The sequence below is a fragment of the Canis aureus genome, chromosome 15, assembly GCF_053574225.1.
Source record: "Canis aureus isolate CA01 chromosome 15, VMU_Caureus_v.1.0, whole genome shotgun sequence".
NCBI classification, from domain to species: domain Eukaryota; kingdom Metazoa; phylum Chordata; class Mammalia; order Carnivora; family Canidae; genus Canis; species Canis aureus.
Genome location: NC_135625.1, coordinates 48,473,460 through 48,500,634, shown reverse-complemented (window position 1 = coordinate 48,500,634; position 27,175 = coordinate 48,473,460). Strand labels below are relative to the sequence as shown.

Below are 27,175 nucleotides of genomic sequence, written 5' to 3'. Positions count from 1 at the left end.
CAGTGTGTGTCTTATTAATAAATAAGTAAAATCTAAAAAAAAAAAAAAAAAAAAACCCTGAGATCATGTCCTGAGCTGAAATCAAGAGTCCAGTGCGTAAGCAACTGAGCCACCTGGGTGCCCCGACACACACGTAAAATTTTATGCAACACACCAGGGGCATCTTCTACTTCTAAGGTCCTTAAATTCTTTAATCCAATTAAATTTCCACAATGTTTTAAAGACTATTAGTAAATATCTTCTCTGAATTGGGTAAAGTCAAGCCCAATCACTCGCAATGTTTTCAGAGCGTGACCGAGACTTCTTGCTCTGGACAAACCCACCACCTGGCCTCAGCAGATGTGCTCCGCAGACAACAGCTGGGGTCCATGCCCATCCTCTGGCCTTCAGGCTGCAGCTGGGCCTCCCTGAGGTCCCTGCTCTCAACAGAGTGGGTGTCTTTGTGGCTTGAATTTTATCTCCCAGAGGATATGTTGAAGTCCTAACCCCTGGAAACTGTGAAGGTGACCTTTCCTGAAAACGGGGTTATTGCAGCTGGAATTAATAAAGATGAGGTCCTGCTGGAGCAAGTGTGCTTATAAGAGGAGGGGAGAAACACGGAAAGAACACAACCAGACAGGAGACAGCCATGTGGTGACAGGGACAGGCAGAGATCGGAGACACATGGCTGCCAGCCCAGAGAGCCCACCATTGCTAGAAGCCAGAGAGGCAAAGAGGGACTCCCCACTAAAAACTTTGGAGATAGCACAGCCCAGCTGACACCTCAATTTCTAGTAGCCCTACTTCCCATAATCCCATCGTACCTGCTAATACAAGCACAGTACCAAGACAAATGTAGTTTTTATCATACCTAGAATTTTCCCAACTTTGTGGGGCTAAGCCTCACACCCACAGCAGCAGCAATGCCATCAGGCCTTGTGGCATTTCCAGAAGCCTCCCTAATAACCCAAACTGATGGCAACCAAGGATTGCTGTCTTCAGAAGTTTCTGGAAGGCTCTTGCTGGGAGAAGGACAAGAAGAGGTGGTGGTGATTCCACCCAGGCCCAAGCAGGAAAGAGAACTCTCCTGGGTCCTCAGGGACAGACGACTTGATGGAGACTACCTGGAGAAGGCCAGGGTGCAGGGGACAAACAGAGCAGCCAGGCATCCAAGACCATCAAAAGGGGAAAGTCATCCCCCCGCACCCCCTGGGGCTGATGGAGCTGGGAGGAGGGCTGGAGGAGCCTCCTCCCCACAGCAGTCACCCATCCCTGGGCCTGCACCTCCCTGGCCAAAGTCCACCTCCCGTCAGCCAGCAGAAGTGTGGGGAGATGCCGTCAGTTGGGGGCAGCCTGCAGGGGCCAGACAGGGCAGAGACAGAGCTGGCAAGGTAGGGAGGGACAGAGGGGATAGCAAATGGGCAGGGGCCAGTGCAGGCAACAACCACCTTGAAGAACCCAAGTAGGGAACACCTGAGGAAGCTGGAGAAACCCCAGGTGACCCAAGAGCCTTCCTGTGAGGCAACTGGCCTTCTAGCAATGTTACTATTCAGTGTGCAGAGCTAACATCAGACACCCAGTGTGGGGATGACAGGGGAGGGAGGCCAGTGAGTATCTAGAAAACACCCTTAAGAGAGAGAAAGAAGCCTGACAAAGGCCTTCTCTCGTCCCTGCGACTGCCATGTCCCCGGCGGCGGAGATGGGATGGCATCGCACTGGGTGTTCCCTGCAGAGCACAGCCCGGGTGCCACCCTGAGTCCCAGGGAGGACTGGGCCACAGCTGCTCCCGCCTCCTTCCATCTTTTTTTCCACCTTTGTTTTTATTGTGATGAAATATGGGAAACACACAGTTGACCATCTTAACCATGTGTGAGTGCTTCGTCCTGTGGCATTTGGTATTTTTGCACTGTCATATAGCCACCACCACCGTCTGTCTCCAGCACTTTCCATCATCCCCAATCATAACCCTGTCCCTACGACTTTGACCCCAGGAGCCCCACACTGCCCGTCTTTCTGCCCGTGCAGTCACAGTGGCTGCATCCCATTCTCTGCTACGGCAGAGCAGTCCTCCCCTGAGCATCCACACCACTGTCTCAGGCCCTCTGGCACCTCGGGGGGACGCCAAGCACTGGTGCAGACTGCAGCTGCTGCAGACTCGGTCCCGGTGGCCTCTCTCCTCTATCTGCAGGCTGTAGTCACGAGCTTTGTCCCTGAGGGTCCTGTGCCCAGGCCTGGCTGCGACACGGCCAGTACCTTTCCCACCTTCCCTCTCTCCTGAATCTTGAACAGGGGCTCACAACGAATGCCCCTTTGTTGTCTCAAAGCTTCTGTTGCCAACAACCGCGGGGAGGACCGAGCACATCCACAAGGACAGGAGGCCTGTCCCCAGACTACAGCCTTGGCCTTACTTCTGAGGATGTAAGTGGAAGCCAGCTCTTTCTACCTTCAGTTCTGAGGAGTGTGTGCCCTGTCCCCACCCCCGAGCCCTGGGCTCAGCCAAGTACAACACAGGAGCAATCTGAGAGCCGTCTCTCTCTCACAGGTCCTGAGCTTGAAGGGACATGTGGTGGGGATGTGGGCTCTGTGCTCCAAGACCCTCCAGGTCGTGGGGCTCATCCCGACGGGGCACAGCCCCTGCCAGTGGGCACACGTTCCAACCTCAGAGCTCCCAGACCAAAGCCCCCCACGACCCAACCAACACGAGCCACTGTCACCCCACAGCCTGTTTCCCGGAGAGGTTAGATGGCTCCTGGGCATGGCCTGTCCACATCTCCTGCCCGTGGTTGGTCGTCTTCCGAAGCAAACTACGTGAGCATGAGCCTGAGCTCTCTGGATGTCCGGAGCTGGTGAATTCACAAGACGCCTCACCCGTGAAGCAGACGGCACCCCCAAGGCTGAGCAAAACGCTTCCAGAGGAGAAATTTGGTCCTGCTGACATGGAGCACGCAGGTTGACAGTGACACTTCTGCTCCCTGGACCCTCAGGGCCACGCGCGCCCAAATGTGCAGCGTCCAGGCGGGAGGGGCACCCCGCCCTGAGCATGCGGCGCTCCTCCCTACTCCCTCTGCCGCAGCCCCTGCAGTGGCCCGGAGGTCACCTTAGCTGTAGCACTGCTTTATAACCGTCAGAACTCTTACACTGCATGTAATTCTAATAAAAGCTTTACAGTTGCCTATAAGGAGGTGGGAAGGGACCAGGAAACTATTTCTTACATGTACAGCCTTGTTATCTGTTCATGGCAAATTACTTAAAAAAAAAAAAAAGAAAGAAAAAAACAGGTTGAGCTTAAACACGAACACCTTGTATGTATTGGGGTATAAGTCATGCCGCTGTAACAGGAGACCAAAAATGAGGTGACTGGGACAGGAGCTTGCCCTCTGTCCTGCGGCCACCTGGAGGCAAGTGGGTTGTGCCTCTGGGCCCTCACCCAGGGCCCTCTGGCTCTGAATTGTCCTGCCTGTGTGGTAGAAGCTGGTTCACTTCTGGTCCACATTCCCAGCAGCGAGAACGGAGAGAATCCAGGAAAGCTTTTTTTTTTCATTTGTTTTTAATTGAAGTTTGGTTTGCCAACATGTAGTGTAACAGCCAGTGCTCATCCCACCAAGCAAGCACTTTATGTTTAAAGAGATGGCCCAGGGATTGCTCCTGGTACATCTGTGCACATCCCACCTGCCCAAACCTAGGCATGTGACCACACCTGACTGCAAGGGAGCCTGGGAATTGTGGTCTCTACCCAGTGGCCGGGTGGCCGGCCAAGAATCAGGAGTCCTGTTAGTAAACTTCTCATCCTTGTGTGTCTTAGCATGCATATGAGATATTAGAACAGCAGTGCCCATGTAATTTATAAAAACACTAATATACTCAGGGGTGCAGAGCTAAGCTCGTTTTAACCAATAGGAACACCTGGCCAAAAAAAAACGATTTAGAGACATGAACCCACAGGATAAAGGCTAAGCTTCTTAGCAAATCCTTCTTCAGGATCTGGTCCAACTAATTTCTCCCACTTCTCCAGACACACTCCCAACACATCCGGCAGTGCTCAGAGGGCTGGGAGTACCTCTCACCTCTGTGCCTCACTGCCTCAGCCTTCCTCCACGGAGGAAGCCCCAGCGGAATCGTGCCACCCTCGGATGTCACCCTTAGGTGAGCATTTTCTTGAGGCTGCACTTCTGTTTCCCTCAAGTTCGGGGAGGCCCTGTGAAGACACCAGCCACGGTGTGGGGAAATGATGTCCTCAGTGCTCTAGTGGCCAGATGAACAGACTCTGCCCTTTTGAGCACCTACTGGCCCCCAGGACCTGTGGATGTGTCACCTTCCAAAGCAATGGGCCTTTGCACACATGACTGGGGGTCTGGAAGGTCTTGAGATGGGACCACTGTCCTGTGGGTCCTAGGGGAGCACCAGGGGCCTGAGAAGTGACTAAGGGGGTGGCGGAGTCTGAAGAGGGGTAAGGATAGACGCAGAGCTCAGACCGCCACTCAAACGGTGCCACGAGCCAAGGGCTACAGGTGCTCTCTGGAAGCAGGAAGGGCAGAGAAGTGCATTTTCCCACAGAGTCTCAGGTAGGAGCAAAACCTGCCAACACCATGATTTCCATGTCTAATGTCCATAACTCAGAGATAATAAATTCCTGTTGTTTTGAGCCACTACATTTGGGACACCCTGCAGCCACAGCCCTAGGAAACTCCCAGGATGGACTTTGCTACAACCCTGTGCTCCTCCAGGCCGTGGGTAGAAAAGCCTGAGCTGCCTCTATGTCCAGTGTGTACAGCAGATGCTCATTGAGGGTTTGTGGATGGAACCCAGGGTGGAGGGAGCCTCAGACTCCACAGGCCCGAATCTCAATCCTGCTCTGCTGCTTGTGGTGTGCAATAGCTCTGAGTGGATTTCCTAAGTGGGACTCAGTTTCTTCACTTGCCATAACAGTCGACTCCTCTTTCAGGTGTTGGCAGGGATGAAATAACAGAGGTGATACTGGGTGGGTGTGTTTTGGATGATGACCAAGGAAAACAGGGCCCTGAGGTAGGACAGGCTGGCTCGGGATAAGGCACCGCGGACCTGCCTTCCCCTGACCTCTCCACCCCACTGCCCACCCTGCTCCTACTGGCCCAGTCATGCCTCATCCGGGCAGGCTACTTCCATCCGAAAAGCCCACCCAAACGAGCCTCCCTCCTACCTCCCCCAGAGCCCTGGCCGGGATGACCAGCCCCCTGGGGACCCCTACCCTGCAGCTGTCCAAGGGGGTGGGGGGGATACCTCACCTCCATGTCAGTCTCCCTCCCACACAGGAGGGGGCATCACATGGCACTTTGTCTCCTCCATCCACAGCCCAAAGTCAAGGTGTGCAGCCTCTGGGGCAGCGCCGTCCTAGCCCCTTCCCTGTGGTCCTGCCATCTCTGTCCCCGTCCCCGAATGGCCCCCTCCTGTGTCTCCCCTCGTCTTGTAAGGACATCCGGAGCTGCTCCACTGTGACCTCACCTTGACCGAGCACATCCACAAGGACCAAATTTCCAAATAGGATGCATCCTAAAGGACATGATCCGGGGGGACACCAGCCAACCCAGTATACCCACTCTGCCATGGCCATGGCGCCCCTCCTAGACACACTGCCTCCACTGCCCAAGAACTCAGGCACCTGGCACGGTCCACCCTCACATCCCGAATGTGCCATTGGCCTGAGCAACTTTGTCCCACACGATCATGACCTAGCCCAGTCCCAGCCTCTCAGTGCCCTGACCTCCCTGGGGCTGGTGACTCACTCCACACCACTTCAACTACCCAATCCTAGTGCCACTCCATGGACTTTGTCATCATCTGCAGCTGCCGTCGCCTTCTAAAGCCACTCATTGATAAAACATCCTGTGACCTTCTCTTCTCTTCCAGATGCCATATCCAGTAACAGATGTGTTGGAGCTTGATTTCTGTCAGCAGACAACACAGATGCCTCCGCGGCGGAGCCCACAGCCAGAGCTCGCACAGTGCACAGCTCCTCCTCCCTGGGGAGCCTCCAGGAGAGGCTGGCTTCCCATCCCTGGCACACCCCTCTCCTTACTTCCTTCCACCCTCCTTGGACTCCATCACACACACACACACACACACACACACACACACACACACCTGCCCCAATCACTAGTCAAATTCTTGGACTTCCTTGCTCCATTGTCCCAGAAAAATCTCAGTTCTGGATGCACCCAGAGCGGGCCTTCAGGACCCAGCCCGCCCAGGGGCCACAGAGGAACAATCACAGGGCCCCAGAAGCCCCTGCAGGTCCCATCAGCCCCGGCCTCCATGCTGAAGCACACACAGTGGAGCAGCCCCTCTTAGCCAAGGACAGCTCCTCCTCCAGCAAAAGCTAGAAGTGCCTGAGGACCCTGCCCTGCAGCCCACCCCCGAGGCCCCTGCCCACCCATTGCACTGCATTTCCTTTCTTCACTGAGGTGGCTTCCTGGTAATTCCAGTAAATTCCTACCCAGCCTCCCCAAGACTCCTCAGGGAATTACTCACACTTCCTTCCTCTTTATCAGTCTCTCCACTGGAATCTTCCATCAGCATTTAAATTGGCTCACGTCTTCCTCTTTTGTAAAACAGAAGAAAACTCCTTCTACAGCTTCCAAGGCTCTCTCCTTGGAGAGAGAGACAGTCCTGTCTACACTGGCTGCATCACTTCCCTGGCCTCTACCTCTCCTCAGGGTCCCCACAGGCACCACCTCATTGCACACTTGCAGAGGGAGTCTGGGGTGGGTGCTTGTCTTTGCCACTTGTGCCCTTCCTCCCCAGAACACGCTTCCCTGGACTTCTTGACCTCATGTCTTCTTCCTGCCCCCCTGGCCCTTCCTGCACTCGGCAGCGTCTTTTCCTCCTCTGTATTCCCAGGATAGTCAGAGGCTCATGGATTTCTCTCTTATCCCACACACTCAGCCTTGGCCCATCCTCCAATGGCTTCAGCCATCATTTGCAATGGTCTCTGTGCTGGATTCACCAGCTACCTTCCATATCTAAGGGTTGGCCTGGAAAGGAAGGAAAAATTCTCTATCCTTCGACGTCTTCCAGCCAGACTAAGAATTACTTTTATGTGAGACAGATGAACAGGAGAGAAAACCAGAGCTTTGTTACAGGCTCGCAGTCGCCCAATAATGAAATTGAGACCTAAGGAAATGACCCAGGCAGGCAGTTTTCATACTTTGTTAGACAAAGAGACAACACACCTGAGAAGAATTGACAGGAGAAGGAAGACTTCACTCTGGGAGCTTCAGTTAGTAAGGAATTCTGAACAGAATTGGGGCTGGGGTAGTGCATTAGTAAAAAGTAACAGGGGTCGCTGATACAGACTTCATGGCTTTAGATCTCCCATCTCTAGTCATGACGATGTCTCTCTACCTCCTGGTCCACGGAGGGAACTTGCACGTGGGAGATTTTTTCCTTGCTTTTAGGGGACAGAGGAGGGTCTGAGTGTCCTTCTGCACAAGCTGGCTCTTTAGTAACTTCTATTTTATAATAATCAGTATGCCAAAGTGGCACATTTGGGGACAGCCCTTGGCCCCTGTAGTCTCTTGGCTAATCATGTATTTTGTACTCCCTTTTCGAGTGACTGAAGGCCAATCTGAGCCAACCAGACCTACAGACCCAGCTCTGGGCTCTTCCTGTCACTTTTGATTCTGACGATGCGCTGTTGGCTATGGAATCGGGCTGCCAGCAGCTGTACAGAGGGGCTGGGATCAGAAGGAGAGAGAGGGATGAACTTGGACCAACGGGGGCGAACCTGGACCAAGTGGGGTGAACCTGGAGCCACCAGACAGAGCCCTGACAGGTATGCTTCTCTCCCCCAGAGGACTGTTCCTGCAAAGTGGAAGACATCTTGTATAATCAGATCCCGGACATGTTTCTCACACAGCTGCAGCTGACTCAGTAAGGCACTACCTTGCATTTTGCTTTTCCTTCTTTGCCGACCTACTCACCTCTTTGCCTCACCCTCGTATGACACTTGCCAATAAAGTCTTAACAAGGAAGTCAAGATGCTCCTCAACATACAAGAATACTATCTTGCTACCAGAATCATGACCTGAGCACCTCATGCCCACTAGGATAATGAGAAACATAAGGTTCACTAGTAACGGGTATTGCGAAGGATATGCAGAAATCAGAATACTTGTATACCTCTGGATGGAATGTGAAATGGGCAGCTGCTCTAGAGAATAGTCTAGCAGTTCCATACAGCACTGTACTCCCAGCAGCCCCACCGGGAGAAGTAAAACATGCCCCCGCAGAGATGTACATACCAACGTTCACGGAAGCTTTGCTCGTCAGAGCCTCAAAGTGAAAACAACGAAATTATCCATGAGATGGTAAATGGATAATAAAATGTGCATTTCTGTGAAATGGGATATCATTCAGCCATGAAAAGTAAAGTATTGGCACATGATACAACATAGGTGAACCTTGCAATATTACACTAAGTGAAAGAAACCAGTCCCCCAAGAACACATTATTATGTAATACTATTCATATAAACTCCTAGAGCAGGAAAACCTATAGACACAGAAAATTGATTGCTGGCTGCCCAGGGCTGGGGAGCGGAAGCTGGAAGATGGGGTGGAGGGTGGGGAGGGAAAGGACAGCTAAAGCCTGAGTTTCTTTCTGGGTTGATGAAGATGTTCTAGGATTGACTGTGGTGATGATTGCACACATCTGTGAATATACCAAAGCCATTGAATTGTACACTTTAAATGGGGAAACTGCACGGTTAGTGAATTGTATCTTAATAAAGCTGTTTAAAAACGATGACCTTATCTATACTGATTGACTTGGAGAGCTACTCATTATCTCTGAAGGTCTGGTTCCATTATATGTGAAGTATGATCTTACTTAGTTGTTTTAAACACAAACACACACTTATGCACAGGAAAAAAATGTGGAAGTACACACCCCAAAATATTACATTATTTCTGGTCGCTGGGATTATGGGTTTTAAAAATATATTCCTGAGGCGTCTGGGCGGATCAGTCGGTTGTGCCTCTGACTGGTTTCAGCTCAGGTCATGATCCCAGGGTCATGGGGTTGAACCCCATGTCAGGCTCCATACTCAGCAGGGAATCTGCCTATCCTTCTCCCTCTGTTCCTCCTCTCTCTCTCTTTCTCTCTCTCTCTCAAAAAAATAAAATCTTTTAATTAAAAAATACTAAAATAAAATATATTCTTTCATATTTTCTGAATGAAATGAGCATGTGATGTTCTTCTATTAAAAACAATATACTTAGCCTTCTACCCTATTCTTAAAAATATTTATTATAAATGGTTATTAATGTTTAAAAAAAAAACAATAGTAGGAATACAGACTATAGGCACTCGCTGCAAGACCTCTCAAAGGTCTTAGACACCTGGCTCTTCCCTTCCTCTCTTGAGTCTTCTGTGTCTAGAGAGCCACAGAGGTCTTGCTTGGGTCCTGAGTTAGTGATTTGGGAAGAAAGTACGTCACAGCATTTGGTCCATTACCAACAGTAAACTTTCCTTGCATGATGGCCCATCTATAATGAATGATTAACATAAGATGAAGTAATTAAGAACTAAATGCTCTCCTGAACACATTTCCCTAAATACTTAACTCTGAGTAACTGACTGGGGCTGGGGGGGACAGAGAGCCCTTATGTATTAGAGAAGCTGCAACAATAACAACGTAGCTGGGGATAATGGAGTTGCAAATTCTCAAAATATTTGAATGTTGTTTCTGAAACCAAGCCTGTGGTTTGCAAGCCTCACAATGTACACTCACATTCTTCCATTGCCATTCCCCTAGCCTAACTTCATTCGTGGGACCAGATTCCACCGGCATTGGAGCAAACCACAGGCCGTGGGGCAGCAGTACTGAGGCCACATCCACAGCCCTCAGCAAGGACCCAACAGAACACAGTCTGCAGGCAGCCCTCCCACTTCCCACAGGCTCCCTGGGCCTCAAAGCGGCTCCCGGAGGGCTCCTGATTCACAAAGTCCCAGGACAGATGTGAGGGAATGAGGGGTCAGAGGCTGGACTGTGTGGCCAGCAGCTGGGGCAGGGAGAGAAATAGGCACATGAACAGACCTTAACACACCAATAAGCTCATGGAATGGAGAGTCCGTTTCCACACAGGAGACAGACAACACAGAAACCCATAAAATATTCTCATGAGGGGCACCTGGGATGCTCAGTGAGTTGAGTGTTCGACTCTCAGTTTCAGCTCAGGTCATGATCTCAGGGTCGTGAGATTCAGCCCCACCTCGGGCTTGGTCCTGAGAGTGGAGTCTGCTTGAGATTCTCTCTCCCACTCCCTCTCCCTGCACCACTTGCACACACACTCTCTCTCAAATAGATAAGTAAATCTTTTTAAAAATATGTATTTTCATAAGGTTTGTACTTGTACATAAGGGTATTACACTAAAAGCGACACTGGAGTAGTCTGCATGGCCAGGCAAAATGGCAAGAGAAAAAAACATAAAGAAAACCTAACACATCTTAGATCCCAGAAGACAGATATGCTAATTTCAGTGCTGTAAGGAATCCACCTACACAGCAGCTTGACAGGTAAGTGAAGAGCAGTCCCCCCTGCCTCTTGGGCCTCATATACCTGAATGGACCAGTTTTTGAAAGCTGGTGAGAAGCTCCCTGCATTTACTAGTCTTTCCTGATTGAGTCCATGACATGCCGACATTTCAGGGCCGAGGCTGATGCAGATCCACGTCCACAAGATTCACACCTTGATTGAAAGAAGTGCTTCTCCACCTGCATATGACACTGCAGGCTGATGGCAGGGGAAGGGAGAGAGAACACTGGCTGCTGATGGCTGAGCCGGCAGTGACGTGATTACATAGCGTCCCTTGGATACGTGTGCCGTCATTGAGCCAGACGATTTCCTATCAGTGAACAGTTGGGCAGCTTTTCATGTTTTTGCTTTTACAAAGTTCCAATGTTACAACGGTGTGCACTTACAGTAGATGCGTGGAGAAAATGGCCAAGACCCACATGACACTATGCCACGAAGTCAAGAGCGCTTTGAACTTCTGGGAGCAAGATTTATAGTGGTGATCAGGGTTTAGAGAGGGATACACAGAGTGTGAAAGCCAGCTTCTGCCCTTCTCACAGAGAGACGTGAGGACGGAACCCCTCCTTCCCACCCACTTCCACTTTGGGTCGTGCCCAAGAAATGCAAACAAGTGACATTATTAGCAAATGATAAGTCTTGATTATGCAGGAGTGTTTGAAAACACTTTTGTCATAGTTCATGATGAAGAAACTTGTTAAAAACTTAGGCTCTCATGGAGGTAGAAAAGATTAGTAGGTTACGTTCACACTGGGTTGGCATGATGGACTGGCTGTAGGGTGTTTACACCATAACCAGGCTGTGTCTGGCCTATAAGTTGGCAGTAGCAGCAAACCCACCACGGACGCTGACGCAATAGTAACAAGCTAATTAATGGATGGCAAGTGTCTTTATGCTGTGCTTCTCAAAACTTTAATGAAACACCCCTTAAAGTCACGGAGTGGGAACACAGCCACTGTAAGACTACTTTTTCCTGAAGTTTCCTGTTTTATCATTGAAAAAATCATGTGAACCCTCCCCTCCCATCTTCCCACCCAACAAAAAAAAGGAACTTTGAAGAATATGAGTATCTCAGGAGGCTGTCTCCATTTTTTTAAAGCTTCTGGCACCGAGTCACAAACCCTGATACTGAAGATGCCACGTGCAATGGGATTTCATGCTGCCTCAGCCCCCGGGGTCTCTCAGCCACCAGAGGATCTGCTCTAAGTCCCAACTTCCTCTCAATCTCTGCTGATGGGGGACACTACAGAAGACCACGGACTCTTCCCCCGCTACTGTTGAGGAACATCTTAATACCATCTTGCTCAACAAGATGTGAGATTAGCACGGGGCACGGTGTGACACACGTGGGAAACAGGGTCGAAACACATTACACATCAACGAGGTAAAGCAATCTGCTTTTGAAGAGTAAAGTTTAATAAGAGTTTACATTTTCTGTTTTTCTGCAGTACGTGTGATGGTTTGCTTTCCGTAAATAAGGAAAGGCAACGTGAACGTGGGAGAAGTCACTGCATGAATGAAAAGTGCATCATCTGCATTTTCATCAAAGATTTCATGTCTAAGAAGGGCTTCTGGACCCCTCTAGGCCGCCGGGAAGCACACACACGCCGACAGCTCCATCTCCGCGCCGGGCTTCGTGCGGGGCATCCACCCACCTAGGCCAGGGAGCAGGTGTGGGGACCGTCAGGCTCTGCAGAAGCGGGCCAGACAGGAGAGGTAGGGGCTGTGGGACCCAGGAAATCTGACGTTAATGCCCTACCCCTGGACAAGCAGAGCAGGACTAACTCCATTTTGTGCTGCACCCGCCACCTCATGTAAAACCCCCCACACGACCTGCCTGTTGTTTAAGGCACTCCCTCACCCCAGTTTAGCTATTAAGCACACCCTTATCAGGAACCAGCACACCTAGGAATGCGGGACCTCTGACTTTTAACCGCCAAAGAATGAAAACCCCGTCTTCTGCCGCCGAACCTGCGCGCCAACTCTAACCAGAATAATAGGCTAGTCCAAATGGTCACTATAGGGCGAATCGTAATTCAATCGGCCACCTGCGTGCGCACCGACATGACTGTGCAACTTTCTGTGTGTTACAATCTCCCTGGGCACGGACCCCTGCAACACTGCTGTGCTTCTTAGCCTCGGGGTCCGAGCCCCTGCTCCGCTGTGTCGGGTACACTTGGACCCAAGCTCCAGCTTGCAAATAAACCCTCATGTACTTGCAGCGGCGTCGGCTCCTCGGCGGTTTCTCGGATGCGCGGTCTTGGGCACAACAGGGGCAGCGTCAGGTGACGCGGCAGGTGCAGCGCGATCACCTGCTGCCGGCGCGGTGCAGAGGCCGGTTAGCAGGGGACGCCACCGTGCGCCACGTCCGGGGAGGACCCGCCGCCCGCTCTCCCCTCCCCTCCCCTCCCCTCCGGGCCCGCCGGCCCCCAGCTCCCCGCCGCCCCGCCGCCGTCCACCCGCCCCGCCGCCCCGCAGTCCACCCGCCGGCCGTCCGCGCTCCCGAGCCAGCGCCGGGCGCGAGGTGGCGGTGGCGTGTGCTGACGTCATATGGGCCGCCCGCCTCCGATTGGCCACCGCCGCCTCACCAGACCGCGAGCGGACGGGCGCGCGGGCGGGGCGGGGCGCGCGGAGGCCACGCCCCCCGACGGCGGGCCGGGCGGGGTCACGTGACCCGGGCCCCACCGCCCGCCTTATAAGCCGCGCCGCGCGCCCCGCGCCACGGGCCCAACTCCAGGCGGTCCCGGCCGCGACCTCTTCCCCCCTGAGCCCGCGCGCGGGCGCCCCCCCGGACAGGTACGCGGGGCGCGTGGGAGACTCCGGGGCCGAGCTCGGGGCGGGAGCCGGGGGCGCGGGGCCTGGGGCGGTCCGGGCGCCCCCACCCACCCCCGGGAGCCGCGGGGACCCGGGCCCGGCCCCGGGGCGGAGCTGCACGCCTGACCCCCGCGGGTCGGCTCGGCGCCCCCCTGCCCCGGGCCCGGGTAACTTGCGCTGCGCGCGGACGGCGTGTGGGAAACTTTGGGGCCGGACGGGCCAGCGCTGGAGGCGCGTGCGGAGGGCACCGGGGCCGCTCGGTGCTGGCAGCCGGTCCCAGACGCCTGGCCGCCGCCGCCGCCGCCGCCCGCAGCCCCGCGCCACCCAGCGGGCACCCGGCGGGACCTGGGCGCGGGCCGTGCCGTCTGCGGGCGCCCGGAGCCCCGGCTTCCCGCGCGAGCCGCGAGGCCCGCACCTCGCCCTCCGCCCGACGCCGCCCGGGCCCGGCTCCCCAGCTCCCCAGCTCCCCAGCTCCCCTCGCCCGCGAGCGTGACGGGGCCCCGCCCCTCTCCCTGCAGGAGCGCCGGCGCGCCCCGGTGACCGATGCCCCGGCTGGACGACCACTGCTGGAGCTGTTCGTGCGCCCAGGGCGCCAGGCACCGAGGCCTCCCGGTGGCCGGGGCCGGAGGGCTGGCGGCTAAAGTGGGAGACATGCTCAGCCCCGCGGCGCTGGCGGCCCGCCGCGGCCCGGACCCCGCGCCCGCTCACGGGCCTCGCAGCCCCGGGGCGGGGGGGGCTCGCGGCGCCGGCGGCGGCTCCCCGGGCAGCTGGCACCACCACCTGGTGCGACGGAGCCTGGTGCTGTTCTCGGTGGGGGTCGTGCTGGCCCTGGTGCTCAACCTGCTGCAGGTGCAGCGGAACGTCACGCTGTTCCCCGAGGAGGTCATCGCCACCATCTTCTCGTCGGCCTGGTGGGTCCCGCCGTGCTGCGGGACGGCGGCCGGTGAGTGCAGCGGGGGTGGGGGCGCTGCTCGGGGGCGCTGCTCGGGGCCGCCGGGCCGGCCTCCCGCCGACCTGGCCCGGGGGGCGCGCGCCGAGCCCGCCGCCGTCCCCGGGCCGAGCGCACCCCGGATTGGCGGCGGGCGAACTGGTGAGCGGCACGGCGGCGCTGCCATTGGCCCGGCGCGCGAACACGCTACCCGCCGGCCACCGAAAACAAACCGTCACGTGCGCCCCGCCGGGCGGGGGCGGGGCGGGGCGGGGCGGAGGGGACGCCCGGCGGGCCGCGGGGTGCCGCGGGGTGCCGCCCGCTGACTCCGTGCGCAGGGGCCGCTGACTCCTGGGGGACTTGTTCTGCTCCCGTGCCCACGCGTGGTGGATCTCGGCTTGGCTCGGAAGACCGCTTAGCGCTTCTCTAGCGGCGCAGCCTTCGTGCATACGCGCCGTGTCAGGCGTTTCCTGCAGCCTCGCCAGCTGCCAGCTGCGGGAGTAGAGAACGGGCGGGCCCCAGCCCTCGGCCCCTGCCCTCGGGGAGCCACGCTCTGCTGGGCAGAGCACAGGTGTACCCAAGTGGGACAGCCGTCGCGGGGGTGCCGCGCTGTGGGCCGTGTGTCCAGCCTTGATGGGTTGCCTGCCGTGGGTTTTACGTGCTTACAACTTAAGCCTGTTCACTCCTTACAACAGTACTCTGTGATGGCTCCATTTCACAGATGTGGAAACTGGGTGCAGAGACTTTAAGCATCCCTGTCTAAGGGGACACCGTAAACGGCAGACCGCTGTGCATAACTCTGCAAACTGCCTCCCTGGAGTCTGGGTGTGTCCCCTACACTGTGGAGACACATCCTCTTTGCAGCAGACTGGCTGAGAACAGCTGGATGGCACAGGGCTGGGAGTGGAAGCTATGTTCTGGCCAGGACACGTCAGTCACTGCCGGGTGAGGGGTGGGGGTAGAGCACCCACTCAGTGGGTACAGTGCCTTCATCTCCGTTCTTAGAAAGGTAGGATCCTACTTTGCCTTTCTAAATCCTTTAATCATACAGCTATCCTATTAAAAATCCTTTTTGAGAAAGTTACATAGAGCAGATCCCATCTTTCATGCACATTTGGTACAGTAGTTCTTTCTCTGAATCAAAAATTCGGTCTTAAAAAGGAAATATTTTAGGTTAGGTTTTATTTGCAATTGAAGCGTCAAGGAATTCTTCACTCTCTCAGTTTCTCATACCTCCTTAAAAAAAAAAAAAAAAAAATTACCAGATAAGCATAGGGCAAAATTCTTCAGTACGGTTGTGCCTCTTTACCCTTTAACCTTAAAAGGTAAGATTAAGTTATAGCTAAATAAGTTATAGAATTGTTTGGGTTTCAGTTTTCAAAACTCTTAAAATTAGAATTTGATAAACTGTAAAACAAAATTGAAACTGAAACTCTCAGTTTCACTGATTATTTTCACCAGAACTGTGTCCCTTATTTGTCCAGGAACCTGAACTAGTTACTCCTTTCCTAGGATAGCAGGTGGAACTGCTCCTTGGCTTTCAAGCCTCTGCACTTGGCATCTTTAAGTGCTGAGCCCCATGTCCCACAGTTGGTCCCGTGGGCCTGGATCCCCAGCAGCCTCCAGGCACCCTGTTTGTTCCTGCCTTTACTATGTCCCTGAGTGCCACACCCTCCCCCTGTCTAAGTTCTCTGTGTCCTCTCTCCTTTAAAAATCTGTGCCTGTGAAAACTCCCTAACTCTTCCTACTCCGCCTTCTGCTTACATAACCCTTGTCATTTTACACATGAGGAAACAAACATGAGGATCCAGGTCCCATCAGAGCCCACAGTGAACCAGGGGCCTGGTTCCCTGGGCCTGGTCCCAGGCTGTTCCCACAGGTCAGGACCTGGACTCACAGGGGTGGCTCAGCATGGCTGACTGGTCACAGCATTATATGGATAATTAACCCCCCCCCACCACCTGATTGAGTTCTGTGTCTAATTAAACTGAAGAACAGCAATTTTTCAAAAACAGTGTGATCCTTTTGTTTGTAGTCAAGGAAGACGAAACAAAAAAAAAGACCAACAAAAATTAGACTTAATTCAAATGCTGTGTTATAGCATATATGTTTTCTAGGAAAAGAACTGGTTTGAATAATCTGTTAATCGCACTTAGAAGTCCTGTTGTCATAGAGCTGGCGTGTTCTCATGTGTGTTCTCATAGAGCTGACTTATGTTGTTTTCTTTGGCAGCTGTGGTGGGCTTGCTGTACCCCTGCATCGACAGTCACCTGGGAGAACCACACAAGTTTAAGAGAGAGTGGGCCAGCGTGATGCGCTGTGTGGCTGTGTTTGTTGGCATCAACCACGCCAGTGCTGTATCCTTCAGAGGATGTGCTACGTCCAGGGCATTTCCTTAGGTTATATGTTGAAGCACTTTTTTACTTCTAACGAGTCTATATTATCTCATAGGTTAGTGGAATGATCTTCTTCCAACTATTTTATTTTAAAGCATATTGCTTGGTGTATAGAGTTTTCAGAATAGTTCAGGAAACTGTTGAAATAATACGAGAAGCAGAGTGGACTTTCTGTTTTGTCAGACAGTAGCTCCTGGTTCCTTGGAATTGGTTTTATAAATTCTTTTACGTTTCACCCTCATAATCTTCCATTAAGAAGACCTGGTTTCTGTGGCCCAGTGAGAGGAGGCCAAGGGTCCCTGTTCTTGGGGAGGGTTTTTTAGATGGAGACTTATGTGGTACATAATAATGACAACATGTATAGGATCTGAGTTGCTTTGTTTGCTTGTTCTGTTAGTTTTTTCCTTTGGCTTATTTTGAGCATCTTAAAAATCACTGGACTTGTCCTTAACCTTGCATCACCAGAAATTGGATTTTGCCAATAACGTCCAGCTCTCCTTGACGTTAGCAGCCCTGTCTTTGGGCCTCTGGTGGACATTTGACCGTTCAAGAAGTGGCCTTGGGCTTGGGATCACTATTGCCTTCCTGGCCACTCTGATCACTCAGCTGCTGGTGTACAATGGTGTCTATCAGTAAGTATGTTCTCTAGCATATCTACGTCACCTAGAAGCTATGACTTCACTTTTATTAAAAACGCCCACTAAGCTGAGATGCCATATTTTTTTAATACATACATGATGTTGACTTAGGCATGAAATTCTCAAAAATACTTACTGTTGATTCCTATGTTAAAAATGTACCACCCAGGGATCCCTGGGTGGCGCAGCGGTTTGGCGCCTGCCTTTGGCCCAGGGCGCGATCCAGGAGACCCGGGATCGAATCCCACGTCGGGCTCCCGGTGTATGGAGCCTGCTTCTCCCTCTGCCTATGTCTCTGCTTCTCTCTCTGTGTGTGACTATCATAAATAAATAAAAAAAATTTAAAAAAAAAATTAAAAAAAAAAAGTACCACCCATAACTTAACCGTAGGGAAGTGAAGCAGTGGCAGTAAGCGCAGCGGTGAGACGGGACTGTCCTGCGGCCCATTGTGGCTGCTGCGCATCGTGCGTCTCCCCACTGGTGGACTCTCCCCCAGAGGCCAGCCAGGCTCGGGGAGGCTGACTGATTAGGTACCGTTTCCGCTGCTTTCTCTGCAGATACACGTCCCCAGACTTTCTCTACATCCGCTCCTGGCTGCCGTGTATCTTCTTCTCAGGAGGTGTCACCGTGGGCAACATAGGACGGCAGCTGGCGATGGTAGGTCCTGCGGCGGTCTGCTCCCAGTGCCTGATCGCTCGCCTGATAAAGTGGCTGCCCACGAGTCATTGTAATGTGTGGTTGAGACCCAAGAACAACAGTTACAGAGAAAAGCATAAATTTAAAAAAAACAAAACAAAAACCCAATGATACCAAGGCAACTCTTTGCTAAATGATAAAGATTTGGGGATTTGTGAACTCATGATGAACTAGGAAGCAGCCAGGGTTGGCGGGTGACCCCTCATGTTATAGATGCATTCAGCAACCTTTCTAGGCTCTCAGCGAGTCCAGTGGCTGGCAGATAAAGTCACTGAAATGGCTAATAGTTGATGACAAGGTGTCCGCTGTCCATCCCACGAGGGCAGGTGATGCCCGGGCAGGAGATGCAGCAGAGGCCCTGCACCCAGGTTGAGGCCTGGGTAGACAGGCCCTGCACATCCTGGGCTGGGAGACCTGGCTCAGCCTCCCTGGAAGCCCTGCCATCGGCCGTAGAGGGAGTCACACGGCTTGGAGCCATTGACCATTCCTTGAGACCTGGAAGGGCAGAGGGAGTCAGGGATGATTTTGGTGGTTCTACCTTCACATACAGTAGTAGTTACAGTTTCACATTTGAACACATTAGTACGAGAAAGTTCTCTCAGGAGTTGACTTTGACTCTAGGGCTTTAGTAAAACGAACGGAAGAGAATTGCTGAGTCTTACGAGGGCCACTGCCCTCACATCAGCCCTGGGGCTTTCTCAGAAAAGTTATCTCGGTCCCTCAGGCTATTTATAGAACAGGACATTTATTTGTGCCAGCTGATACTCACTTGCGGGAGCTGAATTTGAAGGCCACTTGGCTGTTTCACAAAAATAGAACTAATTTCAGAAAGATAAAATGTGTAGCATGTCCCACTGGTTCTGGAGTTCACCGTCCCTCCCTCCATGCCTTGCAATTCCTTGGAGCCAGTGCCCAAAATGGGAACTCAATGAAAATACGGTTTCTTGCAGCCCCAGTGAGGGTCAAAGGACTTGGCTTGCTTATTTTGACTTGCAGCCTCACGTGAGACACCCATGCACTGGCTCCCTCCCATGCAGCCCACTGACTGGTTGTCCGACTAGAACCAGGCAGGCCCACGTCACCTGGTTGTATCTGTCCACCATCTGCCCTCTGTCTGTCCACCGGCGCTTGTTGCCGTGCGGCTTCTGTTTCAGTAGCTTCAGTAGAGAACTAATATGGCTTTTGGGGTAAAACTGCTGTCAACAGGGTGACTTCATAAAACAAAAATCTGAATGACGTTTGACAGGTTGCATGTTGTGGTTTCAGGCTGCTCAGCTGGTGCTGTTATGTATTTGCAGGGAAGGGTTAAGCCGGGGTTGGGAAGTAAGCATTAGTCCCGTAGAGGTAGTGACTTACATGGGTACGAGTTATAAGCACCGAGAAATGGTAAATGGTTGGAGGGAACTGATTTGAAGAGTCATACACGTCATACCTTTGAAACTACCGCTGCTTATAGATTGTGTTAGCAGATGATCCTTGCTGTGCCCCCCCCCCCCCCCGGTCATTATGGTGGAAATATCAGAGTTAAGTGAAAGTTTGATAAAGGTAAGTTTTAAACAAAACAAGCGAGCCACAGAGTTGCAGTTCTCCTTACTGAAGCTTGCTCTTCCCTAGCCTTTAAAAGTGGAGAGACTTATGTAAGGATGTTCTCATACCTTGAAACGTGGGGAGCGATAGTCACCTCCCCTCCCAGGTCATCAGAATGAGCGGGCGTCTCAAGGCTCTGCGCCCACCCCATGCACCACTGTTTCTGTCCTCGAGAATGGAAATCCTTCCTTCCCCATGGGTCCCAGCTGCAGGGAAGGTTAGCAGAGTCCTCAGAAGTGGGGGCTCCCTTCACTTGGACCAGTGGCACCACCAGCCACACCCTGTGGTTGCCCCCGAGACAGCAAGTGGCTGCTCCTGGCCGCTCAAGGGTGGGGGCAGCCCAGTCCCCGTTCTCTAGGTGGAGAGCATGGGACGAGGGTGAGCACATGTGAAACTGCTGGCCCTCATGCCCCCAGCCCTGTTAGTGCTGGAGGAAGCCAGGAGAGTCGTGCTAGAGTGGAGCACAGCTTCTGGAAGCTTCTCGCTTCGTTGCGTAGGGGTGTTATGGAGGCCTGAGAGCGGGGAGCCAGGTGTTAAAGCCACTTGTATAGTCCAGGTCCATCTGGACTGGCGGGCAGCCCTGGCCCCTGAGGTGAAGATGGCCTTGTGGGAGTTGGCGGCGGGGGGGGCATCTGTAAGGGGTGAGGAGCCCCTTACAGGAGCCGCTGCTTCTGGAAAGTAGAACTGCACATGGTTTGTAGGGTCTGTTTGATTTTTCTCATCTTTGTTAAAAAAAGTTACAGTAAAAATGATAGTTTTGTAATGTAAAGCGCAGGTGATGTGTGTAGGAAGTGATAGTGTAGACTGCGGAGGGCAGTGGTGAGGGAGCCAGGAAGGTCCGCTGTGAACACATGGGGCTCGCTCACCTAGAGGTCCCTGGAGGTCCCTGAGATGGAGGCCTTCCTGCCCTGCCGCCACCACAGCCGCCCAACACCCACCCTGACTTGGCTCCTGGAGGGTGAAGCCTTCCTGGACACCACCACCCTGGCATTATGTGGCAGTTGACACCCTGCCGCTTTGATCCTCTTGACCTCCATCCCTGGAAGTGTGTACACACGAGTCTCGTGGAAGCAAGAGAGTCTTATAAAAGTGGACCCGGGGAATCTTCGGCCAAAGGCACCTGCAGCCAAATGAGTCCTCCGGCTGTGGCGGTGAGGGTGCGGGACCTGGGCCCTGTCTGCAGTGGTGCTGCTGCGGCAGCAAAGTGCATGAAGCTAAAATTGTGTCCTGCCTGCCAGTAGAGCTGGGAGTGCGGGAAATTATAGATGTCTCAGGCTGCGGCATGACCGAATAAAATATGAATCCTAATCCAGGTGCCCTGCCTGACCAGGTTCTCCTGGGGCCTGTGTTTGGGGGGCTTCTCCCTTGATGCTGCAGCAGCAGGTGGCCCAGGAGGCTGCTGGGAGGACCGCAAGGGCTGGGGGCCCAGAGCCCTCCCCCTGGGGTAGTCGAGTCTGCACCCTGACAACCCGGGTGAGTGGGTCCTGTGGTGTGGGTGTGAGTCTGTGGGTCCCTGAGTTGTCAGCCTTAGAAAGTGCTTCTGTGGTGTCTTGAATGTTGGTGCCATGATGTCAAGTCCTCCCTGGCTAGAATCTTCCTCCTCGTGTGCACCCCTGCCTTTAAAAATGACAGGGAGTTAAGAGGTTTTTCAGGGAGAGAGTCTGAATGCTTGAGCCTGCCTCCTTAGTTGTTACCCTGCTTCAAAGAAACAGAAAAAACAACAGCTTTCTTATTTGTAAAAACAGGTTAACTGTGCTCAAAACTGGAAAAGCCCTTCCCATGCTTACCTCCAGGAAAGCTGCCCGGCGTCCAGAACGGGGCTGCCAGTCAGGCTGGCTGTGGCCGTGGGCCGCCCTCGCCAGAGGCCTCCACCCTCAGGCTGCTGGTGGGACGGGCCTGGGGTTGTGGGGGCACTGTCTCAGAGCGAACCCCTGATCCAGGACGGACACCTTCCCCACAAGGGCCTGCTCACCCACTCTCCTCGGGCTCCTTCTCCATCCTTGCCGTTGGCTCCCTCCCTCAGGGAGACACATGGTCACTTGCCAGGGTCGCTGGGTCCCAAAGCCGCAGATGGGCCCTACTCCCATCCCGTGGCTCAGGGAGCTGATGTGGCAGCTGCGTGGCCACCCAGGTGTTCCAGAGAAAATGATGCATCTCTGTGTTTGTAGCTTCAAATCTTTGGAAACATGGAGGCTTTGAGCTGCCCCAGGGAGGGGACGCGCGGCTCTGCTTCCCACTCCCAGGCCAGGCCTCCTGGCAGTGGACAGCTGACTGCCTTTCCTGTGGTGGTGGCAGTCAGAGCAGCGCCGGCGGGTGCGGAAGGGACGCGAGGTGAGCTGGTCAGGGGTGTGCCACTCACCCTGTGAGCACACAGCTCCCGACGGCCCGCCTTGGGGTATCTTGGGGGCATCACTGTGGGACCCCTCCTGCCCAAGACATGCAGCTCTCAGGCTGTGGCCCCGTGTCTTCTCCATCCCAGGCCAAGCATCACCTCCTCTCGGTGGTCACATGTGTCCTTATGCTAACGCCAGACCCGAGTTAGGTCTCCCACGCACAGTGGATTGCAAAGCCATGTTTTCTGCATCTCCCCATGTGCACGAGCCACTCGCACATCTGGCGTGCTGTTGCGGGGCTCAGACGAGGAAGCGTGGGGCATGGGTGTCTCAGCGTCCTAGAGCCAGGCCTGTCTCCCCAGGCTGCCCTGGGGGAAACCAGGTGTTAGTAAAGGTCAGGACAGAGGCCCCCTTCCTGGGGAGCAGACTGCTGCGCACAGAAGCGTGTGCATCCTAGATCGCAGTGTGTGAGTGTCCTGGTGTCATCGCCGTGCACCCCCGGCGCCCCGACCACACAGGACCCCACAGCCTCCCCGCTGGGGCAGATGTCGTCCTGCCTCCACTTGTGCAGCAGCTCTGCGCTGGGCAGGACGGTGGCTCCCGGCCAAGGGTGTTGTGGAGGTCACGGGCCCGTTTTGCGCCAGTGGCTCCCACATGTCCTATCCCCACCACGCTCTCTGTCGGAAGATCCTCTCCTCCTCTGCACACACGGGGCACTGACGTTCTCGCTCTCCTTCCATGCAGGGCGTTCCTGAAAAGCCGCACAGTGACTGAGTCTTCAAACCCCCCGAAGAAGAGCACGATGTGGGAAGAGAGTCTGTGACATTGGATTGTGGCAAAGATGATCTTTTTTCTGCAGTGATGATCTATTTAGATTGGGCTGACTGTACCAGTGACTCCCGGAGAAATGACTCACCTGTCTTAGAATAGCAAGTGAAGAACTGCTTATCTTGAAATGGTACCTTGCTTGATGCGTCCATGCCTGCGTCCTGCTCTAGAGATGCGCCCCCCCCAGCGGGTGCGGGCGTCAGGCGGGTACGGCTCCCCGAGTCCTCAATCTCATTTATGTTATTAAAAGCAAGTTGCCATATTTCAAAGCCTTGAACTAAAGCCTAATTACCAGCTCCTGGTTTTGTACCCGTGCCCATAGGGGATAGCTTGATGGTGCTTAACAAAGGTGAAGTGTGGAAAAATAGGAATAATATTTATCCAAAAGATTTTTTTTTTCTAAGAATAGGGTTGTGTAAAAAGCGAAGTTGTGTGGCAGGGAGCCCCGGGAGGCCGCGCCCGCGCCGAGACGCTTCACACTCCCGTGCCGCATGAGCGTGTGCATCGCTGTGTGCAGCTGTGCTTCGCTCCCCCTGTGGGATTCCGTGCAGACAATCTTACTGAGTGCAGAGGGCAGCGAAGGCCGTAGTCCTACACTGTGATAGACCGGAGTTCTCACCGCGGTACTTGACGAGTCTCATCCAAAATCCATACCCACCTGAGAGGGAGTACCTGTCTGCCGTGTGTCTCAGTCTTAGCGAGCCAGAGTCATGTGTGGTGTTTCTTCAATCCTCCAGAATAGACATGGCGAGTTTTCCACAGCCCTATGGAATTTGCAATCTGTGATTGCCTTGTAAAAAGACGCGTGCACATGTCACCACATTGAACATTTGGTGTTTCTAAATACTCAAAGATATCGGTGAGCACAATGTATTCACTTAATGGCATAGACCATATTAGACCCACTTTGCAAGGATTGGGTCTCAAACTTCAAGTGCAATGTATATGAAAACCAATCTGAGCCTTGTATTCTCTTAAATATTTATTATTATTTTTTTTTAACGTATGAGATGTTGAAGAGGGGTTCTCCATTCATTTCAGTGCTGCATGGAGGCAAAATTCAGCAATAATTTCTTTCAGTTCTGTTGCACCCTCCACTGAGCCCTGGTCCTTTGAAAATACTCCAGTTTTGTGGGTTTAGTAGATTTGTCATTTTTACTTAACAAATTTACCTTTTTGTATTTTGCAATTGAAATGTTTTTGTTTTAAATCCTGTGAAAGTGACTTCATTAGGAGACTCTTTTTGGCTAGAAACAGGCAGTGGGCAGGACGGGGGTCGGAGTCACTGGCATCCGCGGCCGCGGATGTGTGCGTGGTGGTCTCGTCGCGCCTGTTTGGTTTTGTTCTGACAAAAATACCATGGAATAAATTTTCGGTGACTGTGTAGCTAATCTGTTCTAGAGGAATTTTGTGTAAAAGTCAACGAGATCGTTCTGAACTTTGCACTGACCCCTTACATGTTTTCTGAAAGTGAAGACGGATGATTAGCCGTGTGTGAAAAGATTTCTCAAGGAAGAGGTCAGCATCTTATGAGAAACCAGAAGTTATTAGGTGAAAGCAGTAATTGAATCTTTAAAATATACTTGATCATGTACAAACAGTAAGTATTTTTTTCTCTGAAACTGGAAGTAAATCTTTATCTGTTAGAAATAATGTAGCCAAAAAAAAAATGTGAATCTGAAGAATTTTTTTGCCAATACTTTATAGCAAGTATATGAACCAAAGTGATTTGTGTTTGTAAAAATGTAAAATACTCTGAACAAAATTTGCACTATATCAGATACAAACATCTAGTGAGATTCACATTCATACTAAGTTTTCAGCACTGTGTTCTTTTTGCATTCATTTTTTACTTTTATTAAAGGTTCAAAACCAACTCTTGTATTTATGAGCTTTTCTTTAAAGGGGCAGGGGGCTTGTCTGCGTGGGGTATTAGAATTTGGAATGGGAAAATATTTTATGGTTCTTCAAACTTGACTCAACGTTTACACAACCTCTTGGGGAAAGACCGCTTGAGTGTATTTTTTCCTCCCAGTGGGAGGTGAATTTGGGAGGTGACCGGCAGTAGGATCCACTCTGACTCCCTGCCCCCCCTCCACACTGACGGGTGGGGTGTCTCCCTGGCAGATAGAGCCCAGGAGGAAGGGACCATGCTGATGGTGACCCCCACCCCCCTACCGCAGACATGGCCCTCACCACTGAGGCGTGAAGTTCTGCCTAAGAGGAGCCCAGTTCATGCAGCTCCAGCACAGCAGTGCCCACACTGAACCCATCCAAGCCCAGGTGTGAGCAAGTCTGGGAGCGTGGCATGCAGTGGGTTGGCAGGCAAGGAATCCTGTCACCCTGTTGATTACAGACAAGGCACGCTGTCCTAGAGTTTCTTGTCCCCTCTGTCAGCTGCAGGGGCCAGGCTGAGAGCAGGAGCTCCGTCACTGAGCTGCTTTTCAGGATCACCTGCTACCTCACCTCAGGAGTGTGTCTGGAGATCAAGGACTGGCACTCAACACACATCATCAGTGCCCTGGCATCATCCCTCCCTGCATTACAGGCATTCCTTTCACGAGGGAGGAGAACCAACTGGAATCTAAACCGGCCTTTCTTGGGGCCCTTGGGTGGCTCAGGCCATGATCTCAGGGTCTTGGCATCCAGCCCCCACATCAGGCTCTGCATCGAGTGTGGAGCCTGCTTCAGATTCCCTCCCTCTCTCTCCATCGAAGAACAATAATTATAAAAAATAGTGAACTTGTCTTTCCTATTTCGTGTGTTAGGCCTTTTGCTAACAATGCTCACTTTTTTTTTTAAGATTTTATTTATTCATAAGAGACACAGGCAGAGGGAGAAGCAGGCTCCCTGCAGGGAGCCCGATGTTGGACTTGATCCCAGGACCCTGGGATCACACCTTGATCTGAAGGCAGACACTCACCTGCTGAGCCACCCAGGCGTCCTCACAATGCTGGGTTGCTGAGAGTTTCAGCTTTCTCTGTAACAATGTAGCTTGCGGGCAGCCCTGGTGGCGCAGTGGTTTAGTGATGCCTGCAGCCTGGAGTGTGATCCTGGAGACCTGGGATCGAGTCCCATGTCGGGCTCCCTGCATAGAGCCTGCTTCTCCCTCTGCCTGGGTCTCTGCCTCTCTAAAAAAAAAAAAAAAAAAAAAAAACAATGTAGCTTGCAGATAGAGACTTAGGGTTGGGATCTACTCTGAAAAGTATGGTATGGTAAAATACTAATGAAGATATTACAATCCTGCTTCAATACATACAATGCATAAGATTCTGGCCCACTCCTCACTCATCTACCATCAGGCTTGCTCTTGAACAAGAGGCAGGCTGATAAGCAATGAATTAGCCACAGGAGGGATTTCCTATTGATCCCCTAATATGGCCAAAATACGCAGAGACTGAGGTGTGAGATCTACCCAATCCGGACGCCCAAACTTGGTGCTCTGTGGGTTTTCTTCCTAAGGCGCACACCTGAGGAGTTCCTTACTGGGCATTTAGGGAAACTGTGCCACGTGCTGGGCTCCAGGTGGGCTGGAGAGCAGGAGGCACCGGAGCTGTGCAGGGGCAGCCGGTCCAGACGCGTGATTTTGAAGTCAGAATGGTCGGGCCCCATGAGTGGATTCCCTTGCTCTTTCCATTTCTCGGACACTGGATTCTGCTAAGCATGTCGGCACCTGTTTTACTAGTTCTCTCCAGGTTTGTGGCATATTCTCAAGTTCAGGAAGACACAGCTCTGTCCACTGAGGTGACTTCGCCTTGTGTCCCATCTCTGACACGTAATCCCGGCCACGATGGTGCTGATTGGTCCTGTTGTCCCTCAGGCCTTGGCCAGAGTCCCGCTCCCGCGTCCCGGGGCATGTCTGTCTCCCTGAAGCTCCAAGCCGCAGGGCCTGTCCCCTCAGCCCCTTCAGCCGTGATCACGTGCCCGTGTCACCACCACCACCACCACCCTGCCCCGCCCGGCTCCTGTCGCTGCGGACTGGGAGGGAGGAGTCTGCCTGCCACCCGGTGTGCTGGTCACCCGCAAACACCTGTGGGAAGCGTGTTGAACAAGTGAACGCATGGGCTCAGACCTCCGTGGCCATCACGCCACTGCTCATGGGTGCTGCTCCCTGTGGCAGGCCAGGTACCCCCATCGGCCCAGCCCCGGGCCCTGTCCCCCGTGTGAGCTCCAGGCTGTGGATGAGAACCTACATAGAGACATAGGTGGGTGGTTCTTACCCACACACACACCGCACCCCCGCCCAGGGAGGTTCTGACAGCCCCGGGTCACCCTGTGGCCATGTGCACAATGGCAACGAGTGCTGGGGTGCTGTGCATGGGGTGGGCTGCACTGGGCCACCCACACCTCCTGCCCGATGCCAGCCAAGGCCAGCCAGGCTGCTGGGATCAAACCCAGGGTGCCACGG

The 27,175-nt window shown here is 53.2% G+C and overlaps 1 protein-coding gene and 1 long non-coding RNA gene across 4 annotated transcripts; one reads left to right on the top strand and one right to left on the bottom strand.

The window, feature by feature from the left end:
• Positions 1 to 11,942: 11,942 nt before the first annotated feature.
• Positions 11,943 to 12,951, bottom strand: LOC144284686 (uncharacterized). 2 transcript variants are annotated; one of them, XR_013353121.1, is made up of 2 exons: positions 12,764 to 12,951; positions 11,943 to 12,270 (listed from the first exon to the last, which is right to left on the bottom strand). It is a non-coding gene; the product is annotated as an uncharacterized LOC144284686 (long non-coding RNA). The 2 variants fall into 2 exon arrangements; XR_013353120.1 differs by having other exon boundaries at positions 11,943 to 12,237.
• A 259-nt stretch (positions 12,952 to 13,210) lies between these two features.
• Positions 13,211 to 24,643, top strand: INSIG1 (insulin induced gene 1). 2 transcript variants are annotated; one of them, XM_077849545.1, is made up of 6 exons: positions 13,211 to 13,343; positions 13,880 to 14,304; positions 16,522 to 16,646; positions 17,151 to 17,317; positions 17,881 to 17,980; positions 22,684 to 24,643. In XM_077849545.1, exons 2-6 carry the CDS (start codon positions 13,905 to 13,907, stop codon positions 22,711 to 22,713), a joined length of 822 nt encoding a protein of 273 aa, XP_077705671.1. In that variant the 5' UTR covers positions 13,211 to 13,343; positions 13,880 to 13,904; the 3' UTR covers positions 22,714 to 24,643. The 2 variants fall into 2 exon arrangements, with proteins under 2 accessions (XP_077705671.1, XP_077705672.1); XM_077849546.1 differs by lacking the exon at positions 13,880 to 14,304 and having other exon boundaries at positions 13,246 to 13,343.
• The last annotated feature ends 2,532 nt before the right edge of the window (positions 24,644 to 27,175 follow it).

Bases quoted from the DNA above. Each gene is read 5' to 3' on its own strand.
- INSIG1 (XM_077849545.1), top strand. From the start codon at position 13,905: ATGCCCCGGCTGGACGACCACTGCTGGAGCTGTTCGTGCGCCCAGGGC. The intron at 17,318-17,880 runs GTAAGTATGTTC...CTTTCTCTGCAG, and splicing joins GTGTACAATGGTGTCTATCA to ATACACGTCCCCAGACTTTC. The intron at 17,981-22,683 runs GTAGGTCCTGCG...CCTTCCATGCAG, and splicing joins TAGGACGGCAGCTGGCGATG to GGCGTTCCTGAAAAGCCGCA.